The sequence below is a fragment of the Scyliorhinus canicula genome, chromosome 4 (assembly GCF_902713615.1).
Source record: "Scyliorhinus canicula chromosome 4, sScyCan1.1, whole genome shotgun sequence".
NCBI classification, from domain to species: Eukaryota; Metazoa; Chordata; class Chondrichthyes; order Carcharhiniformes; family Scyliorhinidae; genus Scyliorhinus; species Scyliorhinus canicula.
The window spans coordinates 95,444,844-95,466,812 of record NC_052149.1 but is presented as its reverse complement, the minus strand read 5'-3'; the positions used below and the strand labels follow the sequence as shown (position 1 = coordinate 95,466,812).

At 50.5% G+C, this 21,969-nt stretch overlaps 1 protein-coding gene across 1 annotated transcript in view; it reads left to right on the top strand.

The window, feature by feature from the left end:
• The first annotated feature begins 1,560 nt into the window (after positions 1-1,560).
• LOC119964821 (LIM/homeobox protein Lhx9) overlaps positions 1,561-21,969 on the top strand; it is a 58,962-nt gene continuing 38,553 nt past the window's right edge. The window contains exons 1-2 of the mRNA XM_038794856.1: positions 1,561-2,089; positions 21,790-21,892. Of these exons, the coding sequence (XP_038650784.1) occupies positions 1,856-2,089; positions 21,790-21,892 (337 nt within the window). The 5' untranslated portion in view covers positions 1,561-1,855. The remainder of the gene's footprint in view (positions 2,090-21,789; positions 21,893-21,969) is intronic.

Sequence of the window (21,969 nt, the reverse complement as noted above, 5' to 3'; positions counted from 1 at the left end):
GCCCATAGTGTCCTTAAAAAAAGTAAGGTTTGGGGGGGGGGGGTTTGTTGGGTTACGGGTATAGGGTGGTCATTGCCCGGCACAACATCAAGGGCCAAAGGGCCTGTTCTGTTCTGTGCTGTACTGTTCTATAACCCTACCCGGCCATTTTTGGACACTAAGGGCAATTTAGCATAGCCAATCCACCTAACCTTCACATCTTTGAACTGTGGGAGGAACCGGAGCACCCGAAGGAAACCCATGTAGACACAGGGAGAACGTGCAGACTCTGCACAGACAGTGAGCCAAGCAAGGAATCGAAATTGGGACCCTGGAGCTGTGAAGCAACTGTTCTCACCACTGTGCTGCTGTGCTGGTCATGAGGATCAAGTCCCACCCCAGGGCTGGAGTGCAAGAAATCAAGGTTGACATGCCAGAGCAGTACTGAAGGAGTGCTGCACTAGCAGGGGTGTTCTCTTGAAGTTACTATAATAATGTTGTGCGGTTCTATCACTCAAGTTAAGAGTGGGATGGTCACATTTAAATTAAGATTAGTTGAGCTAAACATTTGAGCCTGGGGTTGACTAAGCACTCAAAGTGGAGATGTGCCATTTTGTGTAGAAGGTCCAGCCTGAAGTAAAATCTAATTTTAAAAGTGCTCAATCTATTGCAAGCTTGCAAAACTTAATCAGCATTATATTTTTACATTCTAAAAGAAACAGCCTACTTTCCTCCCACCTAAGAACAGTTGCATGCATTATAAAAATGTCTACCTCTCTTGTGGCAATGTGAGGGCCAGCTGGCAGTGTAATTCTGGTCTGCCAGACTCATTGATCACATAAAATGGATAGCTATTTTTGCAGTACAATAAGCTAACTAGCGACAGTTTAGGGCCACCATATTGTGTAAATGCTTGGAAAAGCCATCCCTTACTACCTACACAGCTAAACCTGTGAAGTCACCTAATGAAAATCCAATTTCTTCAAGCTTAATAAGGACAGGCAGTTTGCATGATCAGATTGAAGTTCCTATGAAATCTAAATAAATTGTTTTGGGCCTGCAAGTTTTCAGATAATGGTGAGCATGAGGGCTGCAATCATACCTTTATTGACTGTAAACTTCAATTTGTACTGTTACCCACCCTTGCGTCTCCAACGTCAATCCATTTAGGGTGCATTTATATAGGAAGTTGAAGTTCAGATCCATTCATGTTGCCTGGCTCATACCGTGAAAAAGAGCTGGACATCCAGCTGCTCACAGTTTGCGTGGAGCTCTCGGTGTCCACCCACAGGAAAGATGCCGTTTTAAAAAAAAAAAATGGGATGGTCACATTTAAATTTAGATTAGTTGAGCTAAACATTTGAGCCTGGGGTTGACTAAGCACTCAAAGTGGAGATGTGCCATTCCAGCAATTTTGGAGGCATTACTTCAATTATAAAAGCAGACGCCAGTTTCCAAGTTATAGACAGCTCTCTTCCCCTAAATCCTTTCCTGGGTGAAGATTAAACGGCCGATTTTCAGTTTGCATTCACGGTAGCAATCCGGAAAGCTGTGCTACTGTTCAACCATCCGGAAGGCAACAAAACATGTCCAGCCCCCAGTACCAGCAGGAAACACTGCTGCTGACATCAGGCAGGTTTCCCCAACAAACGCCATATCCTATGGTTAATTAAAATGCTCCTCTTTCATCCAGGTACACTTGGGGAACTTTAAACGCATTATGTTGCAATTTATCTTTATGATAATCTGGTGCTCGATGTGAAATGTCGACTTGAAAAATTACAATCGTCAACATTTGCAATTTTTAGCCTCCTCCCGGGTGCAGCCAACCCATTCTTTCCAATGTTGTTGCATCGAAACACTTTGAAGTGGTCGAATGTTACATATAATATTGGGGAAAATGTGTTCCAAATACTTTGTATGTCCCCGGCTCTTGGCTGCAAGGTTAGCCCGGATTTCAGCTGCAGGGGGAGCGGCGGGGAGGTGCTGGGCAGCCCGGGGAAAAGGGCAGCAGGCTTCGGCAGCAAGTGCAGAGCCTGCGCCCCGGGAAGCCCCGAAGTTAACAGCTCTTGAACAGGAGATCGCCGCCTCTCATCGCCAGGCCTGCAAGGTGAGTGAGGAAGCCCACACTACACTTGTTCCCAGCAACAAAAGGTGTGCCCGGCCGAATTTTTATTCCCTGCCCCTTCATTCAGAGTGGTGTGCAGTGCCGCTCACTAAATTAACACTTTCAGAGATCAATATTGCCATTTCCTGTGGACTGAAATATTGCAGGTGTGGTTGTAAACACAGAACAGGTAAAACCTGCCTTTAAAAATACTCAGGCTACTTTACACCATTCCTTGATGCATTACTTTGCATTTTTAATTTTATTATTTAGCTGTCAAATTAAATATGAGGCTACAGTGTTCTCTGTTATTTATGTGGGAATGATACTAAATCTTCAGGCGAGGCACGATTAAATGCCAATATCCAAAAATTACTCTCACTTATGCACCACTCTGCCATCAGCTTTGGGTAAGCAGCTCTCTGTCCCCACTGAAATGAATTGAATGGTGTAGCCAGTTGCTGTATTTGTACCGCAACCTCACCACAATCATCTTATAATTTTTACCGAAATCCCCTTGAAATGTTGTGATCATTGTTCGTTACTTACAATCAACCTCTCTAGCACGGAAAAAGAACTATTAGAAGTGACGAATCACATCTCTTCAGATTTAAATTTCCATTAGAGGTTTTGAAAATGTAAAAAATGAATGTACAATGTCGTTTATTTCTACTTTGTCTCTCTTAATCCAATCGTTCCCTTTCTGTAACTGAAATTGATATTGAAATTGTGGGCTCCAAATGCCTTTTAACGGCCCTTACACTGTGTTTCCCAAACTTGCAATCTGCTTCTTGCCCTCTTCCCCTCTCTGCATCATTCACATTTCAAACTTCCAGCATCTCAGTGGGCAAAAAGTATTTTCACTTTAAGGGTGCAGGCTCAAGGCTAACTAATCACAGGCACCAAGTGATAGTCACAGAATCATAAAGGTTTACACCATGAAAACAGTCTCTTTGGCCCAACTTGTCCAACCCGCACAATTTTTACCACTAAGCTAGTCCCAATTGACCCATATCCCTCAATACCCATATAACTGTCTAAATGCTTGTTAAAAGATAAAATTGTACCCGCCTCTGCGACTGCCTCTGGCAACTCATTCCAGACATTCACCACCTTCTGTGTGAACCAATTGCCCCTCTGGACCCTTTTGTATCTCTCCCCTCTCACCTTAAACCTATACCCTCTAGTTTTTGACTTCCCTACCTTTGGGAAAAGATGTTGACTATCTACCTTATCTGTGGCCTTCGTTATTTTGTAGAGTTCTAAGCCTCCTACACTCCGGGGAAATAAGTCCCAGTTGATCCAACCTCTCCTTATAACTCAAACCATCAAGTCCTGGTAGCATCCCAGTAAATCTTTTCTGCAATCTTTCTAGTTTAATAATAATCTTTCTATAATAGGGTGACCAGAACTGTACACTCTATTCTTACTAATATCTGGTACAACCTCAAGAAGGCATCCCAACTCTTGTATTCAATGTTCTGACCAATGAAACGAACCATGCCGAACGCCTTCTTTACCACCCTGTCCACCTGTGACTCCACTTTCAAGGAGCTATGAATCACTTTGTTCAATAACTCTCCCAAACACCGTACCACTAACTGAGTAGGTCCTTCCCCGATTTGATCGACAAAAATGCATCATCTCACATTTATCGAAATTAAACGCCATCTGCCATTCATTGGCCCAATTGATCAAGATCCCATTGCAATCCTAGATAACCTTCTTCACTGTCCACATGCCACTAATCTTGGTGTCATCTGCAAACTTACCAACCATGCCTCCTAAATTCTCATCCAAATCATTAATATAAATAACAAACAACAGTGGGTCCAGCACTGATCTCTGAGGCAGCCGCTGGTCACAGGCCTCCAGTTTGAAAAACAACACTCTGCAACCACCCTTTATCTTCTGTTATCAAGCCAATTCTGTATCCAATTGGCTACCTCACCCTGGATCCCGTGAGATTTAATCTTATGCAACAACCTACCATGTGCAACCTTTTATAGACCTTGCTAAGGTCCATGTAGGCAACATTGACTGCACTGCCCTCCTCTACCTTCTTGGTTACCCCTTCAAAAACGTAAATCTAATTTTTGAGACACAATTTTCCACTCACAAAACCATGTTGACTGTTCCTAATCAGCCCTTGCCTCTTTCAATGCCTGTAGATCCTGTCTCTCAGAATACCTTCTGACAACTTACCCACCACAGATGTTAGGCTCAACGGTCTGTTGATCCCAGGCTTTTCCCTGCAGCCCTTCTTAAACAAAGGCACAACATTTGCTGCCCTCCAATCTTCAGACACCTCACCTGTGACTGTTGATGATTGAAATATCTCTGCATGGGGAACCACAATTTCCCCCCCAGCCTTCCACAACATCCTGGGTTACATTTAATCAGGTCCCAGGGATTTAGCTATCTTGATGCGCTTTAAGAATTCCAGCACTTCCTTCTCTGTACTATGTACATTCCTCAAGACATTACTATTTATTTCCCCAAGTTCCCCAACATCCATGCCTTTCTCAACAGTAAATACGATGAGAAATACCCATTTAGGATCTCACCCATCTCTTGCAGAACCGCACATAGATGACCTTGTAGATCCTTAAGGGGCCCTACTCTCGCCCTAGTTTCTCCTTTATGTATTTGTAGAAGCTCTTTGGATTCTCCTTTGCCTTATCTGTCCCCATTTTGCCCTTCTGATTTCTGTCTTAACCCTACTCCGACAACCTCTATCTTCTTCAAGGGATCCACCTACCTGCCTATGCATGTCCTATGCCTCCTTCTTCTTTATGACCAGGGCCTCAATATCCTGAATCATCCAGGGTTCCAGCTTATACCAGCTGTGCTCTTCACTGTGAAAGGAATGTGCTTACCCTGAACCCTGGGTAACAAACTTTTGAAAGCCTCCCACTTACCAGCCATCACTTTGCCTGCCAACAGACTCCCCCAATCAACTTTTGAAAGTTCCAGTCTAATACCATCAAAATTGGCCTTGCCCCAATTTAGAATCGTAATTGTAGACCTATCATTCTCCATAGCTATAAAATAAATAAAATTATGGTCACTGGTCCCAAAGTGATCCCTCACTAACACTTCTGTCATCTGCCCTTCCTTATTTCCCAAGAGGTCAGGTTTTTCCCTCTATCTAGTCGGGTCAACCACATATTGAATGAGAAATTCCTCCTGAATACACTCAACAAATTTCTCTCCATCTAAGCTCCTAATGCTATAGCTGTCCCAGTCAATGTTGGGAAAGTTAGTCTCCAACTATTACCACCCTATTTTTCTTGCAGCTATCTGTAATCTCCTTACATATTTGCTTCTCGGACTTCCGGTGGCGGCAATGCGGAGCTAAGCCGCACATTCGGCAGCTCCCGCTGAAAACGGACATTGGGGCTCTTTTCAGGGCCCCCAACGGAGCTGTATCGGCAAATCCCGACGTGGGAAGAGGACAGGAGTCGACCCCTACGGTCCTATGGTCCGGACCAGGAGTGGGGTAAGGAGAAAAACGGAGAAAGCACCACTGAAAAAGCGGGGGAAGGAAGACAAAATGGCGGACGGCAGAGGCCCGGAGGACTGGAGGGAGTGGGCTCAGGAGCAGCAGGCGACTCTGCTGCGTTGCTTCCAGGAGCTTAAGGTGGAGCTGCTGGAGTCGTTGAAGGAAACCACCAGGGAGCTGATGGAGACCCAGACAGCCCAGGGGGCTGCGATCCGGGAGCTGCAGAAGCAGGCCTCCGAAAGGGAGGATGAGGCCGTGGCCATCGCGGGGAAGGTGGAGATGCATGAGGCGCTCCATAAAAGATGGCAGGAGCGGTTCGAGGAGCTGGACAACCAGTCGAGGCGGAAGAATTTGCGGATCCTGGGCATCACGGAGGCGCTGGAGGGGTCGGACCTGGCGGCCTATGTGGTTGTTATGTTAAACTCGCTGATGGGGGCTGGGTCCTTCCAGGGGCCCCTGGAGTTAGAGGGGGCCCACAGAATTCTGGCTAGGAGGCCCAAGCCAAACGAGCCGCCGCGGGCGTGTTGGTGCGGTTTCATCGGTTCGTGGATCGTGAGTGTGTGCTCCGGTGGGCCAAGAAGAAGCGGAGCAGCAAGTGGGGGAACACGGAGGTGCGGATCTTCCAGGACTGGAGTGCGGAGGTGGCGAGGCGGAGGGCCGGGTTTAACCAGACGAAGGCGGTGCTCCACAGACGGAATGTGAAGTTCGGCATGTTGCAGCCGGCGCGTCTGTGGGTCACCTATAAGGATCGGCACCATTAGTTTGAGTCCCCAGAGGAGGCCTGGGCCTTTGTGCAGGCCGAGAAATTGGACTCAAACTGAGGGTCTAAGATGGGGGATGCTGTATAATACTGTACTTGTATTTGCTTGGTTTAATATATGATGTGGGTTGGCCTTAGGATGGGTGGGGTGATGTCGATTTGTCTTTTCTATATGGGTTTTTCTGTAGGGGTCTGGTGGACGGGTTCGGGCAGGGGGGTAAACGGGGAGTTCGGGGAGCTGGTGGGGGGGACTGACAATGGGAGTGGCCCTGGAGGAGGCGGGGCCAGGCAGGGCGAAAGTGCGGGCTTTCTGCGGGTTTCCCGCGCTGGGAGATGTTGGGGGCGGAGTCGGGGCTGAGAAGCGCGGGTCGTTGCTGGCTGTTTCCTTTTCCCGCGCAAGAGCGGGGGGGAGGGGGGGGAGGACCCGTTGACGGGCACGATGGAGATGGGGTAGTCCCTCGTGGGGAGGAGTCGGAGGTAGGGCGGGAGTCGCCGGGGTCAGCAGAAGTTAGCTGGCTCACGGGAGTGCTACGGAGGAAGGGGCGCGGCTAGGAGGGGTCCTAGCCTGGGGGGGGGGGGGTTCTGGGTTGCTGCTGAAACAGTCAGGAAGGAGCTGGAGGACGCAGGGGGTGCTGGAGGGGGGGGGGGGGGGGAGTTGCCGCCGTGGGGAACTGGCAGAGTGGGGGACGCTGGCCGGTGGTGGGCAAGGGATGGGGTCTGGCTAATCGGCAGGGAAGGGGGGTAGGGAGCCCTCTCATCCAGCTGATAACCTGGAATGTGAGGGGGCTGACTGGGCCGGTCAAACGGGCCCGGGTGTTTGCGCACCTGAAGGGGCTGAAGGCGGATGTGGCCATGCTCCAGGAGACACACCTGAGAGTGGTGGACCAGGTTCGGCTGAGGAAGGGATGGGTGGGCCAAGTATTTCACTCAGGGCTGGATGAGAAGAGTCGGGGGGTGGCGATCCTGGTGGGGAAGAAGGTGTCGTTTGAGGCGTTAAATGTGGTGGCTGACAGTGGCAGGAGATATGTGATGGTGAGTGGTAAGCTGCAGAGGGAGCGGGTGGTGTTGGTGAATGTTTACGCCCCAAATTGGGACGATGCGCGGTTTATGCGGCGTTTGTTGGGCCGCATTCCGGACCTGGAGGTGGGGGGCCTGATCATGGTGGGGGGGGGACTTCAACACGGTACTTTATCCCCCATTGGATCAATCCAAGTCCCGGACGGGTAGGAGGCCGGCGCCGGCTAAGGTGTTGAGGTGATTTATGGACCAGATTGGGGGGGGGGGGGGGGGGGGGGGGGGGGGGGGGGGGGGGGGGTGGATCCCTGGAGGTTTGCGAGGCCGAGGGCCAGGGTATACTCGGATTTCTCCCACGTACATAAGGCCTACTCGAGGATTGATTTCTTTGTTCTGAGCAGGGGGTTGGTTTCGAGGGTGGAGGATGTGGAATACTCCGCCATTGCCATTTCAGATCATGTCCCGCACTGGGTGGACCTCGGGCTGGGGGAAGGGAGGGACCAATGTCCGCTCTGGCGCTTGGAGGCGGGGCTGCTGACAGACGAGGAGGTGGCCAAGATGGTTCGGGGGTGTATCGAGAGGTACCTTGAGGCCAATGACAACGGGGAGGTCCGAGTGGGGACGGTCTGGGAGGCATTGAAGGCGGTAACTAGAGGGGAATTGATCTCCATCCGAACCCATAGGGAGAGGGGGGAGCAGAGGGAGAGGGAGAGACTGATAGGGGAGATGGTGAGGGTGGATAGGAGATATGCGGAGGCTCCAGAGGAGGGATTTCTGGGGGAGAGGCGTAGCCTTCAGGCCAGATTCGACCTATTGACTACCAGAAAGGCGGAAGCTCAGTGGAGGAAAGCACAGGGGGCGGTGTATGAGTATGGGGAGAAGGCGAGCAGGATGCTGGCACACCAGCTTCAAAAGCAGGACGCGGCCAGGGAGATTGGGGGAGTGACGGATAATGCTGGGAAGGTGGTGCGGAGGGGGGTAGATGTTAATGGGGTCTTCAGGGACTTCTATGGGGAACTGTACCGGTCGGAGCCCCTGGTGGAGGGGGGTGGAATGGGGTGCTTCTTGGACAAGCTGCGATTCCCGAGGGTGGAGGAGGAGCAGGTGGAGGGACTGGGGGCGCCGATCGAGCTGGAGGAGGTGGTCAAAGGGATAGGGAGCATGTAATCGGGGAAGGCGCCGGGGCCGGACGGGTTTCCGGCGGAATTTTATAAAAGGTATGTGGACCTGTTGGTCCGGACCTTTAACGAGGCAAGGGAGGGGGGGGCTTTGCCCCCAACTATGTCACGGGCGCTGATTTCCTTGATCCTGAAGCGGGACAAGGACCCTCTGCAGTGCGGGTCATATAGGCCGATTTCGCTGCTAAACGCCGACGCTAAGCTGCTGGCAAAGATCCTAGCCACTAGAATAGAGGATTGCGTGCCCGGGGTCATTCATGACGACCAGACGGGGTGTGTGAGGGGAAGGCAGTTGAATACGAACATGCAAAGCCTCCTCAATGTCATTATGATGCCGGACGTGGAAGGGGAGGCGGAGATAGTGGTGGCATTGGATGCGGAGAAGGCCTTTGATAGGGTTGAGTGGGAGAGTATCTGTGGGAGGTGTTGGAGAGGTTTGGGTTTGGGGAGGGGTTTATCCGGTGGGTGAGGCTGCTTTACGAGGCCCCGATGGCAAGTTTAGCCACAAATAGGAGGAGGTCGGAGTACTTTCGGCTGTACCGGGGGACGAGACAGGGGTGCCCTCTGTCCCCCTTGCTCTTCGCGTTGGCGATTGAGCCCTTGGCCATGGCGTTGAGGGAGTCAGGGAACTGGAGGGGCGTGGTGCGGGGTGGGGAGGAGCATCGAGTGTCGCTTTATGTGGCGGACCCGGTGGGGGGGATGCCGGAGGTGGTGAGGATTCTTAGTGAATTCGGGGGTTTCTCTGGGTATAAGTTGAACCTGGGTAAGAGTGAGTTGTTTGTGGTGCATCCGGGGGATCAGGAGGAGGGGATTGGTAGGCTCCCACTGAAGCAGGCAGGGAAGAGCTTCAGGTACCTAGGTGTCCAGGTGGTTGGGAGTTGGGGGGGCTTGCACAAGCTCAACCTCACAAGGTTGGTGGAGCAGATGGAGGAGGAGTTTAAGAGGTGGGATATGGTACCGCTGTCACTGGCGGGGAGGGTGCAGTCCATTAAGATGACGGTACTCCCGAGGATTTTGTTCCTGTTCCAGTGCCTCCCCATCCTTATCCCGAAGGCCTTTTTTAGGAGGGTCAACAGGAGTATCACGGGATTTGTGTGGACGCATGGGACTCCGAGGGTGAGAAGAGTGTTCCTGAAACGGGGCAGGGATAGGGGGGGGCTGGCGTTGCCCAACCTCTGTGGGTACTATTGGGCTGCCAATGCAGCGATGGTGCGTACGTGGGTAATGGACGAGGAAGGGGCAGCATGGAAGAGGATGGAGGCGGCGTCATGTGTGGGCACGAGCCTGGAGGCGCTGGTAACGGCGCCGTTGCCGCTCCCTCCAACGAGGTATACCACGAGCCCGGTGGTGGCGGCTACCCTCAAGATTTGGGGGCAATGGAGACGGCATAGGGTAGAAGTGAGGGGCTCGATGGAGGCCCCGATATGAGGGAACCATCGGTTTGTCCCAGGGAGCATTGATGGCGGATTTCTGGGCTGGCACAGGGTAGGGGTTAGAAGGTTGAGGGACCTGTTTGTGGAGGGGAGGTTCGCGAGCTTGCGGGAGTTAGAGGGGAAGTTTGGGCTCCCCCCGGGGAACATGTTTCGGTACATGCAGGTTAGGACGTTTGCCAGGCAGCAGGTGGAGGGGTTCCCCTTGCTGCCCCCACGTGGGGTGCGGGACAGGGTGCTCTCGGGGCTGTGGGTTGGAGGAGGGAGGATTTCGGACATATACCGGGTGATGCAGGAGGTGGATGAGGCCTCGGTGGAGCAGCTGAAGGGTAAATGGGAAGAGGAGCTGTGTGAGGAGATTGAGGAGGGGACATGGGCGGACGCCCTGGAGAGAGTGAATTCCTCCTCTTCCTGTGCGAGGCTTAGCCTCATACAGTTCAAGGTGCTGCATAGGGCCCACATGACTGGGACGAGGATGAGTAGGTTTTTCGGGGGCGAAGACAGGTGTGGTAGGTGCTCGGGGAGCCCAGCGAACCATGCCCATATGTTCTGGGCATGCCCAGCGCTGGGAGAATTTTGGAAGGGGGTAGCAAGGACGGTGTCGAGGGTGGTAGGATCCAGGGTCAAGCCAGACTGGGGACTCGCAATTTTTGGGGTTGCAGTGGAGCCGGGAGTGCAGGAGGCGAAAGAGGCCGGTGTTCTGGCCTTTGTGTCCCTAGTAGCCCGGCGGAGGATCTTGCTCCAATGGAAGGATGCAAGGCCCCCCCAGCGTGGAGGCCTGGATCAATGATATTGCGGGGTTCATTAAATTGGAGAAGGTGAAATTTGCCCTGAGGGGTTCAGTACAAGGGTTCTTTAGGCGGTGGCAGCCTTTCCTGGACTTCCTGGCAGAACGGTAGGTAAATAGGCCGGCAGCAGCAGCAACCCGGGAGGGGGGGGGGGGGGGGGGGGGAGGTAGTGGAGAAGGGGGCGGGGGTCTGGTTTGGTGGGAGGGAGAACGGTGTACATGGGTTTGTGGGATGTGGCGGGTGTTATTTCTTTCCCTTTTGTTGTGTGGGTGTTCTTTCGTTTTTTCTTTTGTTTGTAGTTGCGGTTGAAGATGGGTGGGTGTTGTTCTTGGAGTGTTACCGCGGGTGTTTTGTTAATATAGTTGAGATGTTTATATTTTGTAAAAATTTCAATAAAAATTATTTTTTTAAAAACATATTTGTTTCTCAATTTCCCACTGACTGGTTGGGGGTATGCAGTACAATCTTATCAAAGTGTTCTCTCCCTTCTTATTTTTTAGTTCTACCCATATAGACTCAGTGAGCGAACCCTCGAATATAACCTCCCTCTGTACTGCCATGATATTCTCCCTAAACAAAAACGCAACGCCCTCTCCTCTCTTACCTCCTGTTCTGTCTTTCTTATAGCATCTGTACCCTAGAACATTGAGCAGCCAGTCCTACCCCTCCTTTAGCCATGTTTCAGTAATAGCTAGAAATATCCCAGTCCCACATACCTAACCATGGCCCGAGTTCATCTGCCTTGCCTGTCAGACCTCTTGCATTGAAATAATGCAGTTTAATCTGGACTTCCCTTGCTCTCTGCTGTGCTTCCTCAGATCATCTGTCAGGTCAAGTTTTGTACATTCTCCCTGTTTTATTTCTCTTAGTCTTACTGGCCCATTCACTGAGTTCGCCACAGTTTCTGTACTGTGGCCCGTTTTGATTTTTGACTTTGATTTCTCTGCCTTTCAGTTTTCCCCTTAGTGCCTTTTGTTTCTCTAGCCACTTTAATTCCCTCTGATTTCCTGTAATGGTTCCCATCCCCCTGCCACATTAGTTTAAACCCTCCCCCTAGAACATTGGTTCCAGTCTTGCCCAGGTGCAGACCGTCCAGTTTGTACTGGTCCCACCTCCCCCAGAACCGGTTCCAATGTCCCAGGAATTTGAATCCCTCCTCTTGCACCATCTCTCAAGCTACGTATTCATCTTATCTATCCTGATATTCCTACTCTGACTAGCATGTGACTCATGTGGCAATGCTGAGATGACTACTTCTGAGGTTCAACTTTTTAGTTGAATTCCTACCTCCCTAAATTCAGCTTGTAGGACCTCATCGCTTTTTTAAACCTATATCATTGGAGCCTTTATGCACCACAGCAGCTGGCTGTTCACCCTCCCCATCCAGAATGTCCTGCAGCCGCTCCGAGACATCCTTGAATATTGCACTAGGGAGGCAACATACCATCCTGGAGTCTTGTTTGCATCAACAGAAACACCTGCCTATTCCCCTTACCATTGAGCCCCTATCACTATAGCTCTGCCACTCTTTTCCCTGCCCCCCTGTGCAGCATAGCCAGCTCCAGTGCCATGAACCTTCCCTTGACAAGCCATTTCCCCCAACAGTAGCCAAAACAGAATATCTGTTTTTGAGGGAAATGACTGCAGGGGACCCCTGCACTACCTTCCTACTCTTCCTCTGTCTGGTGATCACCCATTTCCTATCTCCCTCAGTAATTTTTAACTGTGGTGTGACCAACGTGCTATTCACAACTTCCTCAGCATTGTGGATGCTCCAAAATGAATCCATCCGCAGCTCCAGAGCTCTGCTGCCCGCAACTGCTCTCTTCCCCCACCGGAAGTCCTTCCCTCTTAACCCTTAAGTTAATTTAGAACAGCAATACAATGCCAAGAGAAAAATGAAAATAAAAACTACTTACCAGTCAATCACTTATCTGCTGGCTTTGACATCATGGTTCGATTTTTTTTTTCCCACCTCTCACTTGCCCTCGAGTCTTCCTCGTAGGCCAGCCTCTCCACTCCTCCCGATGATGAGCACCTCTTTCTCCTCAGCTCCAAATTCTGCCGCCCACAGCTCCAAATTCTCCCGCCCACAGCTCCAAATTCCCCCCCACCGCAGCTCCAAATTCCCCACCCCACAGCTCCAAATCCCCCCCCCTCGCAGCTCCAAATTCCCTCTCCGCAGCTCCAAATTCCACACACCCCCACGCATCTCCAAATTCCACCCCCCCCGCAGCTCCAAATTCCACCCCCCCCGCAGCTCCAAATTCCACCCCCCCCCGCAGCTCCAAATTCCACCCCCCCCGCCGCAGCTCCAAATTCCACCCCCCCCCGCAGCTCCAAATTCCACCCCCCCCCCCCGCAGCTCCAAATTCCACCCCCCCGCCGCAGCTCCAAATTCCACACCCCCCCCCGCAGCTCCAAATTCCCCCCCCCCCCCGCAGCTCCAAATTCCACCCCCTCCGCAGCTCCAAATTCCACAACCCCCCCACCGCAGCTCCAAATTCCACCCCCCGTCGCAGCTCTAAATTCCCCCCCGCCCCGCAGCTCCAAATTCCACCCCCCCCGCAGCTCCAAATTCCACCCCCCCCGCAGCTCCAAATTCCACCCCCCCCGCCGCAGCTCCAAATTCCACCCCCCCCGCAGCTCCAAATTCCACCCCCCCCACCGCAGCTCCAAATTCCACCCCCCGTCGCAGCTCTAAATTCCCCCCGCCCCGCCGCAGCTCCATATTCCCCCCCCGCCCTGTCGCAGCTCCAAATCCCCCCCGCCCTGTCGCAGCTCCAAATCCCCCCCCCCGCCCGCCCTGTCGCAGCTCCATATTCCCCCCCCGCCCTATCACAGCTCCAGATCCCCCCCCCTCCCCACACCGCAGCTCCAAATCCCCCCCCACCGCAGCTCCAAATCCCCCCCCACCGCAGCTCCAAATCCCCCCCACCGCAGCTCCAAATCCCCCCCCACCGCAGCTCCAAATCCCCCCCACCGCAACTCCAAATCCCCCCCCCGCAGCTCCAAATCCCCCCCACCGCAGCTTCAAATCCGGCCCCCACTGCAGCTCCAAATCCCCCCCACCGCAGCTCCAAATCCCCCCCACCGCAGCTCCAAATCCCCCCCCCCGCAGCTCCAAATCCCCCCCACCGCAGCTTCAAATCCGGCCCCCACTGCAGCTCCAAATCCCCCCCACCGCAGCTCCAAATCCCCCCCCACCGCAGCTCCAAATCCCCCCCACCGCAGCTCCAAATCCCCCCCAACCGCAGCTCCAAACCCCCCCCCCCACCGCAGCTCCAAACCCCCCCCAGCGCAGCTCCAAATCCCCCCCACCGCAGCTTCAAATCCGGCCCCCACTGCAGCTCCAAATCCCCCCCACCGCAGCTCCAAATCCCCCCCACCGCAGCTCCAAATCCCCCCCACCGCAGCTCCAAATCCCCCCCACCGCAGCTTCAAATCCGGCCCCCACTGCAGCTCCAAATCCCCCCCCACCGCAGCTCCAAATCCCCCCCCCCCGCAGCTCCAAATCCCCCCCACCGCAGCTCCAAATCCCCCCCAACCGCAGCTCCAAACCCCCCCCCCCCACCGCAGCTCCAAACCCCCCCCAGCGCAGCTCCAAATTCCAACCCTCCGCAGCTCCAAATCCCCCCCCACCGCAGCCCCAAATCCCCCCCCCCCGCAGCTCCAAATCCCCCCCCACCGCAGCTCTAAATCCCCCCACCGCAGCTCCAAATCCCCCCCACCGCAGCTCCAAATCCCCCCCCACCACAGCTCCAAAGCCCCCCCACCACAGCTTCAAATCCCCCCCCACCGCAGCTCCAAATCCCCCCCACCGCAGCTCCAAATCCCCCCCACCGCAGCTCCAAACCCCCCCCCACCGCAGCTCCAAACCCCCCCCACCGCAGCTCCAAATCCCCCCCCACCACAGCTCCAAAGCCCCCCCACCACAGCTTCAAATCCCCCCCCACTGCAGCTCCAAATCCCCCCCCACCGCAGCTCCAAATCCCCCCCCACCCCGCCGCAGCTCCAAATCCCCCCCACCGCAGCTCCAAATCCCCCCCCCGCAGCTCCAAACCCCCCCCCCACCGCAGCTCCAAATCCCCCCCACCGCAGCTCCAAACCCCCCCCACCGCAGCTCCAAATCCCCCCCACCGCAGCTCCAAATCCCCCCCACCGCAGCTCCAAATCCCCCCCCACCGCAGCTCCAAATCCCCCCCCGCAACTCCAAATCCCCCCCCCGCAACTCCAAATCCCCCCCCCGCAACTCCAAATCCCCCCCACCGCAGCTCCAAATCCCCCCCACCGCAGCTCCAAATCCCCCCCCCAACCGCAGCTCCAAACACCCCCACCGCAGCTCCAAATCCCCCCCACCGCAGCTCCAAATCCCCCCCCACCGCAGCTCCAAAGCCCCCCCCACCACAGCTTCAAATCCCCCCCCCCCACAGCTTCAAATCCCCCCCCCCCCCACAGCTTCAAATCCCCCCCCCCCCCCCCCCCCCCACAGCTTCAAATCCCCCCCCCCCCCCCCCCCCCGCAGCTTCAAATCCCCCCCATCGCAGCTCCAAATTCCACCCCCACCCCGCCGCAGCTCCAAATTCTCAACACCCTCACTCTGGGTGAAATCTCACTCGAGCTGACTGGTTGTGCGCTTGCTTAACCTACTGCCTTATATAAAGCTGAGGTGAGCTGGGATGACTCATACACAAGATTAATATTCCTAAATAATCACCCCTATTGAGGCCCTAATTGGGCTTCAATTGATTGACAGATAACTGCCTCATATCTAATTGGCTCAGGTGCTTATTGCCCTTTACACTAGACTACTGAAATTGTAAAGAGAAACACTTACCAACAGTTCCCACTCACTGTGATACACATTCCGACAAAATCCTGACCCACTAGTACCCATTTCAGACAGATAAACTAAATCACAGCACAGTAACTATCTGCATCTTGAGGAATTTGCGTACAGAGTTGATGAGTCTCAGGTGTAGACATTATGATGCATGGCGGGGGTGGTAGTTACCTAGATACCCCGGGAGGCAGTCACAGAACTATGGTGTGGCTTAGATTTGGTTAGTTGTCAGGGCCAGGAGGGTGTGATTGCAGCTCAGGCTTTTCAGGAGACCACAGGTGCAGTGGTGGAGGAGCCTCAAACTTTGCTATTGCCCAACATGAACACACAAGTCGTGTGGATGGGTATGAAGACTTCAGAATGGATGGGAAAACAGACCATAGCACTGTGGCTCGCTCGGAAACCGGAGAATCTCACCCGAGGTCAATGGAGTACTCAATTGTACGCGGCTCGCCCGTGGCGTTCTTGCGGTGGGCGGGGAGGGAGAATTCAGCCCATATTTTGTGTCTGGCCTCACAGTGGAAGATACAGTGGGCCTATTGGAAATTATGAGGAATCATACATCTATTGGGATTTTAATTAATATTAGTGAAAAAAAGAGTATTTGAGAAATTAATGGGACTTAAAACTAGCAAATAGCCGGGATCTGATGGCTTTCACCATAGTGCTTTAAAAGAGGTGGTTACAGAGGTAGCACATTGATTTTGATCTTCTGGAATTAACTAGCTCTGAGAACATCTAGAACATGGATTGGAAGGTAACAAACACAGACCCGTTCTTCAAGAAAGGAGCGCGAGAGAACACAGGAGGCTACAGATCTATTAGCCTGGCATCAGTAGCAGAAAAATGCAAACAATTGTTATTACGGTTGTTAAAATTTCAATAAAAATATTTCCAAAAATAATAATTATTAAGGATGTGATTGCAGGACACTTGGAAAATCACATTGTGATTAGGCATAATCAACATGATTTTATATTGGGCAGCGAACACTGAGAAGGTGTGGGGTTGGAGTCGGGAGCCGGAGGCTTTGTGGGTGAAGATGGAGGCATGGTCTTGTAAAGGATCGGGATTGCGGGCGCTGGCAACGGCGCTGCTTCTGTTTGCCCCAGGGAAATATTCAGGTAGTCTAGTGGTGGTGACCACGTTGAGGGTATGGAGGCAATTTTGGCAGGATTTTAGGGGCGGGGTTGAAGCTGATGCCGATCAAGGGAATCATGTATTTGAGCCGGTGAGACTGGATGCTAGGTTTCGGGGGTGGATGGAGGGGGCGGGTGATGGGTGATGGAAATTAAGGAATTATTTCTGGAAGGGCATGTTCGCGAGCTTGGAGGAATTGACAGAGAGGTTTGGGATTCCGCGGGAAGAGGCCGTTAGGTAGATGCAGGTGCAGGATTTCGCTGAGAAGCTATTCCCGACATTTCTGGTGGCAATGTCCTCCTCATTGTTGGAGGTGGTGCTGGCGGTGATGGGGCTGGAGGGGGGATCATCGTGGCGATCCACGGAAGGATTTTGGAGGAGGTCGTTTTTCAGCACCATGTCCCGAAAGATGTGCTTGTTAGGTGAATTGGACATTCTAAATTCTCCCTCTGTGTATCCGAACAGGTGCCGGAATGTGGCGACTAGGGGATTTTCACAGTAACTTCACTGCAGTGTTAATGTAAGCTTACTTGTGACAATAAAGATTATTATTATTATTAAAGATGAACTGCACCTTTAATTCAAGTGATTGGTAAACTAAGGATTGACTTATCAACTCAGGCAAGGCAGATTGCAAAGAGCGGTTTCTATTTCAGATCAGCAGATTCAAGGAAAATCAGTGCTGACCCACCGTGACAGATTGGGTTGTCGGCCAATGGACTGTTGAAAATTGCCAGGCTATATGAAAGGCCGCTGCTCATTGGGGGTTGGGGTTTTCCCTGGAATGTTCCGTCCTTGTGTGACGGTGTTTGCTTTTACTTTCGTTTTGGTCAGAAGCTGGATGGTCACAGCCATGATCTCTCTCTCATCTAATGGATTCTGAAGATCCAAAGTAAAGACCTTTCTCTTTCCACAGCAAGACTGAATTGTTAGGAAGTCCACTCCAGCACCAGCTGAAGGCAGGATCAGTTGTTTAAAACCCTTTTAAAAATCATGTGTGGGGAGGGCAGCACGGTGGCCTAGTGGTTAACACAACTGCCTCACGGCGCTGAGGTACCAGGTTCGATCCCGGCTCTGGGTCACTGTCTGTGTGGAGTTTGCACATTCTCCCCGTGTCTGCGTGGGTTTCGCCCCCACAACCCAAAGATGTGCAGAGTAAGTGGATTGGCCACGCTAAATTGCCCCTTAATTGGAAAAAATAATTGGGTAATCTAAATTTTTTTTAAAAAATCATGTGTGGGGAACTCTGTTCTTATCTCAGTGAGGCTGTTGATCATTCTGGTGGAGTTGGAAGCAAGTAAGAATTAAACAGGCCTGAGACAGATCCTTTGAGGGAAGGTGCAGGTTAATACAAGTTAAAGTGATTCCCCAGAGTGAATTCTACAGCCTGGTCACTCTTAGAGTTGGGAGTCTTTGGAACTCTCATTGCCAGAGGGCTCTCGCTACACAGTCAATGAGTATATTCGAGACTGAGATTGATAGGTTTTTAGGCACTAAGTGAACCAAGGAATCTGGGAAGAGGGCGGGAGAGTGGAGTTAATTTAGGAATTCAGCCATGATCTTGTTGAATGCTGGAATGATGTGCACTTGCTCCTGTTTTTCTGTTCTTGTGTAAACAAACTCTGTAAATTTAGGAACTGTTCCCATCAGAATGATTTTATACAGAATTGTTGGTTTTACAAATGTTAACATAGAACAGTACAGCATAGAACAGGCCCTTTGGGCCTCGATGTTGTGCCGAGCAATGATCACCCTACCCAAACCCACGTATCCACCCTATACCCGTAACCCAACAACCCCCCCCTTAACCTTACTTTTTAGGACACTACGGGCAATTTAGCATGGCCAATCCACCTAACCCGCACATCTTTGGACTGTGGGAGGAAACCGGAGCACCCGGAGGAAACCCACGCACACACGGGGAGGACGTGCAGACTCCTCACAGACAGTGACCCAGCCGGGAATCGAACCTGGGACCCTGGAGCTGTAAAGCATTTGTGCTAACCACCATGCTACCATGTAAAAGCCAAGGAAATTATGGTAAACCTTTAGAAATGATGGTTAGATCTCAGATGGGAGTATTGTAGCCAACTCTGGGCAATACACTTTAGAAAGGACATCAGGCCTTGAAGAAGAGTCAGAGATTTACTGACAATGCGCCTGAGATGAGGAGTTTCAGTTATCTGGACAGACCTGAGAAGCTGGGATTGTTTTGCTTCAGGAAGAGTGGATTCAGGGGAGATTTAATGGAAATTTGCAAAATTCTGAGTGACTTAGTGTGGAGAAAAACGGTTTTCACAAGCAGAGGGCATAGATATAGATCATTGGCAAAATTGACAGAGGCAAGATGAGGAGAATGATTTTTGATTCCATGAGTTATAATCAGGACTGTACTCCTTGACAAAATAGTGGAAAGAAAAGTAGTAGTGGCTGCAAAGAGGAATTGAATCGCTGCTGAAAATGGAAAATTTTTATGCATTGAATTCACCATATTGCAAAATACAAGTGCTAAACAGCCTGTCAATATGGTGAGGTTGTAGACGTTATGATTATTCCCTACTATCTTGTGGTAACAGTACTGCACTGTGTTCACTAAATTTTAAATGGTTATAATTGATTAACTAAATTTGGACCAGACACAGCTGAAGTGGAAAATACATTTTTGGACCCCTATGATAAATGCTGTAAATGTGCCTTTTGGAAATGATTGATGCAGATATATGTAATGGGACAAAGCCACATTGTAAGCAGATTCACTATATGGCAGCACAAATAACATAAATCAAAGTCCACTTGTCCAGTCACCACAGTCTCATATCGAAAAAAAGCAGCCCACTTCAGCCAAATCCAGTAATTCAAAAAATAAATGAAATGTAAATGTAATGAAATAAGTTTCCATAGATTAAACAACCATTCCCCCAAGAATTAGCTGATTTAGGTGCATTGATTTGGACAAAGCATAATACCATTTCAGCTGCTATTCCTGTGAAATATTAAGATTCAGAAAGAACTGGCATCAGGCATTTCGCTGTGGGATAAATTTAATTTACGGAAACATTTCAGCAAGATTCTAGCAAGAATTTAACAATGTTGCTTTCAAGGTATTGGACTGTCTAAAATCAGATCTGACATCTCTTAAAAAGCACATTCCTCAAGCATGTGTTTACACTCCAACTTCAGTGTCACAACCAAGCAGGCTCTGCTTCACTACAAAGCCTCAGATCAGCAATCTAACTCAACACACTCGGGACCTGAAACTAAAACCCCAACAGCTGGTGGTTTCACACCCAAAAGCACATATCCCTCCCTCAGTTTAAAGAAGGTCTTGGCAGTTCAAATTTCCCAATTTCCAATTTCCTCCCATGTGGACCGCTGTAGCTCTGTAATTTTTATATCCCTCTTAGCAAATGATAAATCCTCTCTTCAAACCCCCCCCCCCCTCCAAAACGAACCTCCGCTACCTTCCCAAGTTGTCCTTTGCAGATGAGTTGAATCAGGAGAGCTTTCCAATCCATGTTGCCTTTTTATAAAATGTGAATAAATACATTGCTGTGAAAAGCAATTGGAAAATGTAAACTTGGGATGAAGTGTAAATGCATCAGGACTTTCACAACCAGCTTACATCGCTAACCGTGTATTACACAAAATCAATTTAAACATAGATTATAAGTATGATCAGTCAGCATCAACAGAATTTAATTTAATCAAAGAAGAATCCATATAATTTCAATTCACAGTTCAGTAAATTCCTTTTTTGCTGGGGCATTAAGTGTTGGCACTTTGACCATTGTCCAAAACTTTGGATCATTTTAAAATTCCCTTTTACCATAGCTCATGGTTGGAATTGTATTTTGTTCTGTGGTGATGTTTCACTCAGCTCTTCAAATTGCAGCAAATTCAAGAGTGACTTGGACTCTATTTACTTTTTGCACTGCAACAGCATGTTGAGATAAAAGAGTTTCAGTGCAATGCAATAAATCATATAGTATTTAGAACCCTCCCCCCTTTTATTGGTTTGGATTGAGTTAAAGTTGGTGATGAATATTATATTCAAAAGTATCCATATTTATTGGAAAATATGAAACATTAAAAAACTGCCACAAATCAGTGATCAGTATATTCTTATTCTATACATCATCACAAATGGTCCCCAAGGAAAATTATGAATCCATGGCATGCTGTATTTTCATTTTATTTTTGGAAGTGACATTTTGCTTGGTTTATGGGCATAATAATAATCATTACGTTGTGAATAAAATCATCATAAAAATGTGTGTCACACCAACTGAAAGTCTGTAGATGCATCTATTGACCCAGTGGGAACAATTAATTAGGACTTCTGCAAGTGGTCTCTGTTAATTTTCTTCCCTGAACCAATCCACAGTAAATCATATCTGTAAACTTTCATTACTCTACCATTAAGGCCATGCTTTCAGCTATGGAGTCCAGAAACTCTGCAAACGTACCCCTCAAACTCCTCCTCTTTTCAGACACTCCTTAAAACCAACTTCTTGGACCAAACTTTTGGTCATCTGCCTCAATATCTCCTTATTTTGCTTGTGTCAAATTGCGTCTGATAATTCTCCTATGGGGTGCCCTGGAATGCCATTGTTCTGCCAGGGGTGCTATATAAATGCAAATTGTTATTCTTGTTAATTAGAGGAAGTGACTCACTTGTCCTGACTACGGTCATGGAGACACCCGAATGTAAACGAACGCCCTTCACTCCCTATCGCCCCCCTACCTCAACCATATACCATTCGTCGATCAGCTTCATCTGAAAAGGATGTTTTCCTGACCAAGGGAAGGTTGGACTCAAATCACAACACAAACAAACGTCCAGCTCATCTGCCAAATATTTACAAATTATTTGTGCAAACCCATTTGAAACGCCGGTGCGAATCCCTCTGGGTAAAACGCCACCCCTATTCCCACAGCTTTTAGCCCCCAGCTGGAGATCGGCGCGCTGTCAGAACCTTTGGCCGTACTTGTTTTTTTACACTCAATGTATGCACGCAGTATTAAACGTTGCCTTTGTGTTAAAGGCGGGTCAGCAGACCTATGTGGACACAGAGAGCGGCTACCTGGTATTGACTCGTCTGGCCCACCTGCAGCGCGGGAAATGCTGCGGCTCCGCTTGCAGACACGTGAGTAACAAGCCTTCTTTTGTTTACATCCGCCTCCCATTTCCAGCAGGAATTTCCTCTTCATTGACCCTGTGAGCC